Source organism: Borostomias antarcticus (genome assembly GCF_949987555.1).
Source record: "Borostomias antarcticus genome assembly, chromosome: 23".
NCBI classification, from domain to species: Eukaryota; Metazoa; Chordata; class Actinopteri; order Stomiiformes; family Stomiidae; genus Borostomias; species Borostomias antarcticus.
Window position 1 is genome coordinate 12,494,158 of NC_140256.1, and position 12,453 is coordinate 12,506,610.

General features: G+C 49.9%; 1 protein-coding gene across 1 annotated transcript; it reads left to right on the forward strand.

The window, feature by feature from the left end:
- Nucleotides 1-523: 523 nt before the first annotated feature.
- Nucleotides 524-11,988, forward strand: nol6 (nucleolar protein 6 (RNA-associated)). Its single transcript, XM_084457614.1, has 26 exons — nucleotides 524-638; nucleotides 870-1,082; nucleotides 1,371-1,487; nucleotides 1,591-1,770; nucleotides 1,908-2,076; nucleotides 2,430-2,558; nucleotides 2,822-2,985; nucleotides 3,114-3,234; nucleotides 4,085-4,143; nucleotides 4,268-4,369; nucleotides 4,463-4,578; nucleotides 4,948-5,125; nucleotides 5,288-5,410; nucleotides 5,592-5,740; nucleotides 5,863-5,950; nucleotides 6,061-6,201; nucleotides 6,367-6,484; nucleotides 6,623-6,777; nucleotides 6,925-7,088; nucleotides 7,333-7,485; nucleotides 7,686-7,783; nucleotides 7,899-8,023; nucleotides 10,326-10,415; nucleotides 11,048-11,248; nucleotides 11,364-11,465; nucleotides 11,669-11,988. The coding sequence occupies exons 2-26, from the start codon at nucleotides 882-884 to the stop codon at nucleotides 11,816-11,818; spliced, it is 3,393 nt and encodes a 1,130-aa protein (XP_084313740.1). The 5' UTR covers nucleotides 524-638; nucleotides 870-881; the 3' UTR covers nucleotides 11,819-11,988.
- Nucleotides 11,989-12,453: the final 465 nt, after the last annotated feature.

The window sequence follows — 12,453 nt, forward strand, 5'->3', positions numbered from 1 at the left end:
TCCACCCCTCATAAGTAGCTGCCTATCACAGCAACCCACACTAAAACAGCACACCACTAGTACACCTGTAACTGTGGGCAAACAAAGACAATAGCACTGCAACTCTACAACTGACACACAAATGAGCCCCAGGAGGAAACCAACCCAACCAGAACCTTTTCCTCAACTCACTGGGGAACAGGCTATATTCTACTAACCATCATTCAAGGCAAAATAAAGGAAAGGTGAACAGGAGGTATTTGACTAGACAGGCATAAAGTTTTAATGTGTGGATACAGATAGATAGATAGATAGATAGATAGATAGATAGATAGATAGATAGATAGATAGATAGAATTCACAGGAAAATAGAAAAGTGTATGGCACTCGGCTACACTAGGGGGCAGTGTAGAGTCGCGAGTGCTCCCACAACTCATCTTGACTAGTGGGGAGGAGTTAGCATGGCAGAGGGGAAATTGCAGCCAATCGTAAACTAATATGTATCGCGTATCGTCCATTCAGAAAAATGTTTTACAATGGGCTAGGTTGACCCATTGCACATGTGAGAATGAGCGGTGTCTATGCATCGTTGATTAATTAAAATCTGTACAGAGAAAACCTGAATAAAAAACAACACAACAACAACAACAACTAAGGAGGTAGGCCTACATAAGCTATTGATATTTCATTCTGCGATCACAACTCAAAGTAGATGTAGCCGTTTATGCATGCTTCCTGAATACTTTTCATGTGGCATCTTGAGAGGCTAACGTTAGCTTGCTAGTTTTTGGATAGATAACCAGTTAGCTAGCGTACTGTTTTGAATTTTCATTTTCATTCGTGCCCTAATGTGTTCCAGTATATATTTAGTATCTAGCTATCTTTCGCAGGTTTATTCAAAGATGGACCAGTCGGAGTATTTGCTTGTCGAGGAGGAACATGAGGGGCCATCGAAGGCCAAGAGGAGTAAGCCAGAGGAGGACGGGTTCCTCCGTCCAGTCAAACTGTCCAGAGGCGACCTGTACCGACCTCCCACAGCGGAGGAGCTGAACCAGCTGAAGGAGGCTGAGAGCCTGTTCCACTGCAGCCTGCTCAAGATGCAGGTTAGGATGCTTACTACATAACATCTTCAAAACAGTCACTATATAGCAAATCATTGAAACATAATGACACAAACATGTCAGTTGTTGCTAGATGGATGTCAAACGCCACCAACATCACACGTTCTCTTTTTAAGCATCATTGTGTATCATGGCCAAACATGCTAGGGACCTTATGGTATAGTCACTCAACGCATCATGATGCTACATTGTTTTAAAGTGAAGCCTACCCCCTTCAGTACATCCTCCACTTGAATAGAGCATGTTCACCAGCTCTGTCTTTGTTAATAGATGGATGAGCTGTTGAAGGAAGTTGCCCTGAGCGAGCGCAGGAAGAAGCAGATTGATGTGTACGTCCAGAAGGTCACTGAACTGCTGCACACTGTGCCCGAGTCCCCAGTATTGGAGGTATGTTTGTGTGTGACAGGAGGATTGTAACAGTGATGGCTTATATGGAAGTGTCTTGAAAATAAACTTCAAATCTCCATCTTCCTCACCTCTGTCTCCTTAGCTGAGCGACCTCTCATGGTTGTCAGCTGGAGTGAAGGTGCCTTTTCTCCTGGTGCCCAAGGCAGCTAGCGGAAAGTTTCACATGGCCCCTCCCGCCTCTGTCGACATGATTGGCAGCTACCCGCTCGGCACTTGCATCAAACCGCGGATCTCTGTCGACCTGGCAGTCACCATCCCAGCGGTACGTGATGGTGTTTTCCTCCAGTAGTGCTCGCCCAGAGGGGCGTGATACTAGTCCACTGTGAGAAGACACTGGTGTTGTCTGGTCATCGTGTCCCTTCCTGACGATTCCGTCATCCGTCTCTGTGTCTGTATCAGGAGGTGCTCCACCCTAGGGACGCCCTCAACCAGAGGTACCCCAGGAAGAGGGCCCTGTACCTGGCAGGCCTGGCCCAGCACCTAGCCTCCTCTCCCGACATCGGGACCATGCGCTACTCATGTCTCCACGGCAACCGCCTCCGCCCTCTCCTGCTGCTCACCCCCGCAGGTACTGCACCTAGCAACATCGTTCATACTTATTGGTTGCTCATGCAGCATAGTTAGCTGATGAGGCCTGGGGGGTATTTCATAAAGCTGGCTAACTGAGTAAGCCTGACTTCTGCATAAAGTAAAACCCAGAAAGCTATTTTTCTCTTAAGTCCATGTTCCTTATTTGAAGAGTTTCTAGGTTTTACTCATTGCAGAAGTCAGACTTACTCGGTCAGCCAGCTTTGTGAAATACCCCCCTGGTTAGTCTTTGGTTATTAACTACGTGCTTTACACAGAACGGCTGAACAACAACAGCACTGTATGAGTTCTGTTAATGAGATCTGATGATGCCGTCTCCCCCCAACTCTAAAGTCTCCTCGAGCTTCACGGTGCGGCTCCATGCCTGCCCCCCTCCTGGCTTCTTCAAGCCCAGCCGCTTCCACCCCCAGAGGAACAACATCCGCACGGAGTGGTACACCGGCCAGGAAGCCTCCCAGCCAGGTGGGGACACGGCACATACAGCTCTACCCATCTGCATCTACAGTACATGTGAACATCGGACAGCTCAGTTACACGCGTCTGGAAGGCGGGAGAGAATAACGCATCCTATTCTAACACACGCTTGATATGATTACTAAAAGTACGGGTTGCTGGAAGACTTAACCCAGAACCGGTGCCTTGGTATGTGTCCTTTAATACTGGAGTATGTCTAAGCAACACAGCGATCCATTTGTGGCCTCTGCATTGTCCCTTTGTACCTGCAGAGTCCAGCGAGCCCCCCACCCCCCACTACAACAGCTCAGTGCTGGGGGACCTGCTGCCCAGAGCCCACCTGCACTTCCTGTCTGCCGTCAGCTCCCAGTGCCCCAGCTTCTCTGAAGGCCTCGCCCTGCTCAAAGTCTGGCTCAGACAGAGAGAGCTGAACCAGGTGGGTGGCTAGGCTAGGCTAGGCTAACTGCTCCCTGTCCCGCGAGCAGAGCTGATGCACCAGGCCGTCGCTGCCTTCACTTGGTTTAAATGCTGGCTTTCCATCCCTCCCTCTCTGTCTCCCACCAGGGCACAGGGTGTTTCAGTGGCTTCCTGGGGTCCATGTTGCTGGCCTATCTCCTCTCCAGCCACAGAGTCAGTAACAGCATGACGGCCTATCAGCTGCTCCGAAACAGCCTGCATTTCCTAGGTGAGCAGCAGGAGGGACATGTCTCAAGATCTAACACTTAACAGTTTTAACAGCAGTATAGTTTTTGATTAGATCTGATTTGATTAATGTCAAAAAGAGCAGAATGCTTTGATAAAAGATGAAGCAACATTTGTCTTTGACAGGGATAGACACGATAAAGTCCAGGGCTCATTTCCATCGTAGTCCCTGGTGGCCATCAAACACATGTAACAGATAAAGTACAACCTTTACATTTATACCACAGTCCTACAATTCTAAATTTATACACACAATTTATACATACAGTTCAAACATATATCAAATCAAATCAAACTTATTTGTATAGTGCATTTCGTACCCAGACGCAACACAATGCGCTTTACAGAGAGCAATCTGTAATCTGAGAGCAATCGGGGGCCAGAAAAGTGAGCTGTAAAAATTCTTCCTTGACCTCTCTCAACGAGACCTCTTGTGGTGCCAACAGAGAAATGCAGGTGAACATTGCCCGGAGTGACGGAGGGAGTGATAACCGGACAAACGCTATCCTATGTGCGCTGGCTTACAGCCACGCAAAAAAAAAAGGGTATACAGTGCATACAGCTAAAATATGCTACGGAGTAAAATGGTTAGTCTGTTTGCTCTTTAGTCTAAATACTGGTCATGGTGATATGGTTAATATTAGTGGCCATGCGTTGTCAATGCGATACGGATGTACCTACTCGAACAAAGGCTTAGCTTCACTTCCTATCCATCAGGCCATCATCAGTTTAACTACAGTCAACGACTGCTGCCATGTCTGTAGCTTGACTGTGTTCACAGGGTTTGAGCACCATCTTGGTCTCATGTACTGAACCCTCTTCCTCGTCCTCAGCCTCCACCGATCTGACCGAGAATGGAATCACCCTCGCCAAAGACCCCGACTCGACAGCGGTGAGCCCCACTAGTCCAGATGAGCAGTGGCTCGTAGGGGTGTGAGTGATGCACCCCCGTCGGGGTGTCGCAGCAGGAACACTCCCTCTCCTCCTCCCCTTACTCTACCCCTCTTTTCCCACAGCCGTCTCTGTCGGAGTTCTACAACTCTTTCCAGGTGGTCTTCATCGACCCCTCCGGACACCTCAACATGTGCGCCGACATGACGGCTTGTACCTACAAACAGGTGAGCGCCCCCGTCTCTCCATCGACCCTCGCGTCGGCCGGTCGCCACACCGCTCTCTGATTGGCCGGAACGCGTTCTCTCTCCGCCTCTCAGGTGCAGCACGAGGCGTCCCTGTCTCTGCAGTTCTGGGACGACCCCACGGTGGACGGGTTCCACGCCCTGCTGATGACCCCCAAGCCCATGGTCAGGGCCGCGGACCACGTCTTCCAGTAAGACCCTCCGCCCCCAGCCTGGTCTCTGACTCCGTACACGGAAGCTTGCGTCCACTCAGATATACACATCTTCATGCTCATTCTCACAGCGCCTCCTCATGCTCTTTACTTACCCACACTCACTCTTGGTCGGCCCTCTTTTGGTAAATGGGGTGCATGCTTTACAACGGCCTCTCTCATTCACCCATTCACACACACCGTCACACACCAGTGGCGGCAGCTGCCATGCAAGGCATGCGATTTGGGGTTCAGTGTCTCGCCCAAGGACACTTCGACACGCTGCCGGGAGGAGCCGGAATCGAACCGGGAACCTTTGGATTCCCAGACGGTTCCTCTACCCGCCCCCGCCTGTGTGTTCCTTCTCAGGCTGTGTGAATTGGCGAAGCTGCAGTCGAGCTGTAAGAAGATGAACCTGCTCAGCGAGCTCATGGACCGCAGCGGGAACTACGTCCACACTGCGCTCCCATTCATCTTGTCCCTCCTGCAACGAGGCCTGGGCCAAAGGATCCACCTCCTCACCCACTCCCTCTCCCCTGACCCTGAGGTGAGCGTTCCCCCTTGTTCGTAGAGCACCCAAATAATGGATGCTATTGATTAGCTGATTATGTACTGTTAGATCAATTTGTGAAACGGCTGAGGTAGTCAAGGAATGAGCTGCGATGAGAAATTGTGCAGTCCTCTTTAGTAAGCGCGTGTGTGTGTGCAGTGGTCAGTGGAGAGTGAAGCTCCGAAGCACAAGACCCAGCCTCCCCTGTCCTTCGGACTGCTGCTCAACCCAGAGCAGGCTTCTTCTGTGCTGGAGAGAGGACCCCCAGCTGACAGCCCCAAGGTACTGTAGCATCAGTGTGTGTGAGCGCGTGTGTGTGCGGTGTGTGTGTTTGCATTCATATGCACAATATGTGGGTTATTCATTGCCGTGTTTGAAGGCTAGAGTCTCTCTAAGGTGTGTGTGTTTGTGTGTATTTTTACACTGTGTGTGTGTGTGTGTGCGCGCGCGTGTGTCCCTGCAGGCGATAGAGTTCCGTCAGATGTGGGGCCCCCGCTCTGAGCTGCGCCGGTTCCAGGACGGGGCCATCACCGAGGCCGTGCTGTGGGAGGGGGACAGCGCCTGTCAGAAGAGACTGGTCCCCCGACAGGTCCTCACACACCTGCTGCAGCTGTACGTACCCACAATAGGGAGGGAGGAGGGAAGGAATGGAAAAAGTTTTGGGGTTTAAATGCTCTATATTTTTCTTTATCTGAACAAGGGGATCTAACTTCTTTTTTTTCCTCTTTTCTCAGACATGCTGACATCCCTGAATCATGTGTGCGATACATAGGGGGGCAGCTGGACGATGTCATTAAAGGAGGACTTAAAGAAGGACGTGAGGTAGGCCTGAGTTTGTCGTCCCATGTTTCACCAGCAGAGGGTGCTGTTGGGTAGTTTTACTGGACTGATTGACGACTCCCTCACTGTCTGTGCGCATGTGTGTCCCTCAGGCGCTGGGCACAGGCGAGGAGGAAAGTCTGAACGTGGTCCAGTCCTACGATGACCTGAGCAGGCAGCTGTGGGCGCTGCAGGGTCTCCCTCTGTCCATCACCTCCGTACAGGGAGCCCACCCTGCCCTCCGCTACACCCAGGTATAGTCCCCCACTCACACACACACACACACACACACACACACAGACACAGACATGACAGTTCAATTGAACCTCCTTAACCTCTGTTGCTGAAGTCAGATCAGGTATGGCATGGAGGACAGCCTGACACCGCACGCCTTCTCCCTTCTCCTCCCCAACGCACAGGTGTTCCCCCCGGTGGCCCTGAAGATGGACTACTCCTTCTTCGACCGGGAGAAACCGTCCAGAGCTCTGGTGCCTCGGGAGGGCAAACCCTGCCCTGCCTACATCACCCCTATCAAAGGTACCACTATGTGTGTGTGTGCGTATGTGCGTGTGTGCGTGCACGTGTAGTTGTGTGTTAAAATAAGGGCCCCAGACTAGTATTCTAATGTGTGTGTGTGTACGTGTGTGTGTGTGTGTGTGTGTCCCATGGCTGTAGTGATTTGTCACATGGAGGGCAGTGGGAAGTGGCCTCAGGACCGAGAGGCCATCCGTCACATCAAGGCTGCGTTCCACATCAGCCTGGGAGAGCTGCTCAACAGAGAGCACCGCTACACCTACCAGGCCTGCCCCACACACCTGGACGTCTGCAAGGTGGGACCCCTGTTGGCTGTTGGTCTGTGTGTTTGTTTATGTGTTTGCATCTGTGCGTGGTACTGTTTTTTCGCTGGCTAAAGATTGATTCATGACAGGTATAAGTGTATATATAAAAAATAAATGTGTGTTTGTGTTTGTCTACAGGCTGGCTTGGTGTTCCGTATCCAGGTGGCGTACCACCGCGAGCCCCAGGTGCTGAGGGAGAGTGTGAATCCGGAGGGGCTGCTGATCGTCAGGGATAATGAGGAGGCCCAGGCCCTGGAGATGGCCACCATCCATAGACCTCTACTGACCAGCACCCTCCACGGGTGAGGCTAACGCAGCTAGCATCAGCCATAAGCCTACTGAGGCTATGTTAGCTAGCATCAACCTTAACCCTACTGAGGCTAACGCAGCTAGCATCAGCCATAAGCCTACTGAAGCTAACGCAGCTAGCATCTACCATAAGTCTACTGAAGCTATCATTGAAGCGGTTCTTATTAGGGCTCTTTATCTCCCTTATCTGGCTTTTGTCCATCACTCTTATTTTGTGTGTGTGTGTGTGTGTGGCAGGCTTCAGCAGCAGCACCCGTGTTTCGGGGCAGTGTGTCGCCTGGCCAAGCGCTGGCTCGGAGCACAGCTCTTCGCTGATGACATCACGGAGGACACAGCGGACCTGCTGGTGGCCTCCCTGTTCCTGCGGCCCGCCCCCTTCACACCTCCCGGGTAACGCTCCCTCCCTCCCTCCACTCACCACCACCAGTCATCCCATTGTCTCCTCAGTCCACTCTGTAAGTGTGTCAAGTTATGAACTTCCCGCCTGCCTCCTCTCTCTCTCTCCCTCTCCCTTCCTCCCTCTCCCTTCCTCCCTCTCCCTTCCTCCCTCTCTCTCCCTCTCCCTTCCTCCCTCTCTCTCCCCCCCTCAGTTCCCCTCAGGTGGGCCTCCTTCGTTTCCTCCATCTGCTCTCTTCCTTTGACTGGAGAAACAACCCCCTGGTAGTCAACCTGAACAACCAGCTCACTGGTGAGCGCGTGCGCACACACACACACAAACACACACGACAAGCAGACACGTGCAATCCAAACACACACCCTAATGTAGAGATGTTATTAACCCTCTCTCCTGTCCTGGCCCGTAGCTGCTGACTACACCGACATCAAGAATGACTTCATGGCCTCCAGAGAGTCTCTGCCAGTCATGTTCATCGCCACGCCCAACGACAAGAAGCTGTCTATCTGGACCAAGCAGGCCCCCTCTGTGCAGGTCAGAGACTACACAGAATCAGAAAGGGTCAAATCCTCACTCAGGAAATCAGTTAAAATGCTTCTTTTATTGCACCGTAGCAGTAAATAACAAACGCGTTGCAGCCCTCCAGCCTTAGTCAGTGTTCGCTGTTTGCTGCTACACTGCATTAAAAGAAGCATTTACATTTATTTTGTGAGAGTGGATTTTCCCCTTTTTGATTGTGTATGTTTTACAATCGCACCCGGTAAGAATCCACAAGTCTTGTGGGTTGAGTGCGCCATATCCTGTGTACAGAGACTATACACACACTGACTATACACACACTGACTATACACACACTGACTATACACACACTGACTATACACACACTGACTATACACACACAGACTATACACACACAGACTATACACACACACTGCAATGCAACGGTCAAACTGTTAAACTAAATAAGGCTTTATTCCCACAGAACATCAAACAAGCCAGGGAAAACCCAGACATGACAAGGATGAACTCGGGTGTAGGAAATAGGACACACGCGTAGGCAAATTAACGAAACATAATTTACAAGCTTATTGATTATCAAAGGTACACTTGTCTTCAAAGATCATGCCCATCTACAGCAGTTAAATCACTAAAACACGCACAGTTGTAAACGAGAGTGTGAGTCACAAGCAGCGCAGCAGGAAGGAATTGCAGGTTCTTGGCAGCTGGCAGTCGCAGAGCTTCCCTATCCTGGAGCCTTTCCTCAGGGCGCACTGCTCTCCTGCGTCACACTGGAGAACAATACTCCGTTATCGCCGGTTTGATTGATACAGCCGTTTGAAAGTCATTCAGATAAATCGGCAAAGACTCGTCTTGATTGACTGTGTAGTCACTCACTCACCATAGGCAGCAGACTGAGTTTCTTCCCATGAGATAGAAACCTGTTGTTTTTCAGTCTCTCCAGAACGCCTTGTAGGTCGTTAATCTGTGTTTAAAAAAACAACAACATTGGGTTAAAGCTGAACAGACATCCAGCCAAATACAGACATGATAACCTCAGATAGTGATAACCTCAGATAGTGATAACCTCAGATAGTGTTAACCTCAGATAGTGTTAACCTCAGATAGTGTTAACCTCAGATAGTGTTAACCTCAGATAGTGATAACCTCAGATAGTGTTAACCTCAGATAGTGTTAACCTCAGATAGTGATAACCTCAGATAGTGATAACCTCAGATAGTGTTAACCTCAGATAGTGATAACCTCAGATAGTGTTAACCTCAGATAGTGATAACCTCAGATAGTGTTAACCTCAGATAGTGTTAACCTCAGATAGTGATAACCTCAGATAGTGTTAACCTCAGATAGTGATAACCTCAGATAGTGATAACCTCAGATAGTGATAACCTCAGATAGTGTTAACCTCAGATAGTGATAACCTCAGATAGTGTTAACCTCAGATAGTATACAAAGGCCAGAAATACCGGATTCATGTCACGTCTCAACTCACCAGTTGCTGTTCATCGCTGTCCTCTGCATGGCTGAAACCAGCCAGAGATCGCAACTTGAGGTCGGCAGTTTCTCCCCGAGCGTTGATAAACATGGCTGTGACCCAGAGAAGGAGCAGGAGGTGGTGGCGACAGCCCCCCATGGTGCCGGTCTGACCCAGATAGGCTTCCTGCTTCTCAGTTCCTGGACTCTGACTCGATACTGAGCTGTTCTCAGAACCTGGCATCTTTATAGAGGACCCCAGCTCCCCGGCCAGCACTGTGACGCCCCTCTGGTGGGGCGTCATGGACCCAAACGCACGTCTGGGTGGAACCGGGGTGTTGGGTTTGTGTTGCAACGTGAGTCTTTCGTTGATGCCACAGGACCTACTGAACCTGCGCGCGTTCAGCTAATATAAAAGCAGTTTAAAGATTTCTACGCACCGCGCTTTCTGTGGAGGATAAACGACATGTTTTGAATCTGTGAAAGGCAATAATTGGTGAGACGGACAATCAGATAACCTTTAACTGTGCAGTCAGTTGTCAGATGAGCTCATTATCACATGGGGACATGCAACATTGTCAATGTCCTAGATTTCTCTGAGGGAACAGTAATTTATTATAAACATTTCAGTACAATGTTTGTGGAAGGGGGGGGGGGTGAAAAGAGAAACCACTCTGAAATCAGACTCAAACAAGATAAAACAAATACAATTGAATAGATATGGATATATTTTGTGAAGATGAATGTGACCATATTCAGCATGACCACTGTTGATGGTTACGGCTGCTCCATTCTATTCCTGTAATGTGAAAGGAAGCGTGCGTGTGCGCGCGCTCTGTGTGTTCAGATGCTGCAGCGTGTGGTGATGGTGGCTGCTGAGAGCCTGAAGGTTCTGGAGCCTCAGCTGATGGACGCCAGGGAGACGCAGGATGTCAGGGTCAGGAAAACACACACATGACCACGCCACACGCCCTCACCTCGACAGGCCATCCTCACATTCACTTTCTCTCCGCAGATCAGTCTTTGGAACTTCCAGGTATCTCGAACGATTTCCAGAAAGTGCATTTGCAACCGGGCCAATCAGGGACTGCGTTCTGCCCCCCAGTGGGGACGCCCCTGATTGATTCCCCTAGTTGATACGTGAAAATGAAATACAGACCTCTGGCAAAACAGTCTCCCAGAGCAACGAGCGGTAACTTTTGTAGAATGTACACTGCAATAAGTGCAGTTATTTCAGAAATAGACTCAATAACAACAATTAAACAAGAATGAGTATGCACTAGTGGAGTTTTTTGGAGGAAAAGACACTTTCACCGTTCTTCTGACAGGATTCGACTTAAGTTTTCATGCTGATTAGCTGAAGGAGTAGTCTGTCAAGGCAAGTACTCCCTCCCGCTGAAATCGTCCGAGATATAGGGGGGAAGTCCAGACTGATCTGCGAAGAGAAACAGGGGCCCTCACGCATCGCTTTAAAAAAAGAATGTACCCGACAAACCGTTCTGGTTTTGTTTTGTTTGAGTGATTAGTTTTACTCCAAACCCACTCTGTGCGCGTTTGCGCTGTGTGCAGGTGGCCATGCGCCCCCCGTTGGACGCCTACGACGTCCTGATCCACCTGAACCCCAAGCAGGTGCCGCTGCTGAGCCAAGCGGTGGACCCAAGCCCGATCAGTTTCAGCCGGGGCACCGTGGCTGGCGGAGGGCCCGCCCCCGGAGGGGCCCTGCCGGTCATCGACTTCAACCCTGTCAGCTGTTACCTGGTAGAGCTCAGGGTGAGTCTGCATGCGTGCGGATGCGCACGCGCTTATGTCTTGATTCATCATTGGCTCATGTTACATGTAGCCCCTCCCCCCCCCCCATCATGCTCTCTCCCGTTCGCTCCCCCAGGACGCGTTCGGCGACCTGGCCCTGTTCTTCTGTGACCCGTATGGCGGCACCGTGATCGCAGTGCTGTGGAAACCAAAGGCTTTCAACCCCATGCCGTTCAAGGTGCGGGACAGATACTGAATGAAGCTTAGCTTAGGCCCCGTCTACTGCTGCTCTCTTCTTTCTAGTATGTTCTCCCTTCCCTCTTGATATTTCCCATCTCCCATCTATACCACTGCCTTCATATCAATCTCTCTCTCTCTCTCTGTCTCACTCTCTCTCTCTGTCTCTCTGTCTCACTGTCCTGTGTTGGCATCTCCCCCCAGACATCCCAGATGGCGGCCCGGCGCGTGGAGGTCAGTGGGGAGGAGGCGCGCACCATGCCCAATGTGGAGGCCATTCTGGAGGACTTCCGGATCTTGGGCATGGGCCTGGTCAAGTCAGTGGAACCCAGGACTGAGAGATGGGTGGTGTAGACCCATGTCCACTGTCCCGGGACTGATGGACAGATATACAGATACAGAGAGATGTGGACACACACACACACATACACAAAATGCATCTCGTTGAGGATGATGTATAATGACGACAATAAAAACAATATAATCTAACCAGCCATTTGAAAAGTCTATCAGGAATAAATAATGAGTCTGGATACACACAGAGGTAAAATGATATAACCATGTGATATGACTAACCATGTGACTTTTGGTCTTGTTGGTGTTGAACGATACCTTATTAAATACTTATTAATACATTTACATTTACTCTATGGATTTGATTGCATAGAATTGGTGTAAAGGTGAAATTAGAACGCTTACCAGTAGATGGCGATACACTTTATTATTAGCATTGTCCATGAGATAAACAATATGTAGGCCTATACTGTAGGAAAACGTCTTGATTTTATTTTGACTTTACGGTCAGACGTAGTTTGATCTTGACCTGACTAGACTGAGTTCTGAGTCAGACTGCATGTAAATTCTAAGTATGCTGCCAGTAAGGTTGAGGTGACACAATTTCATGCCAAGCTCAATCCTGTCTTCCACGGAACTGGAGAATTATTCAATTGACTCACCTATATCAACGGAGACCTCTAGTACCAAACAGA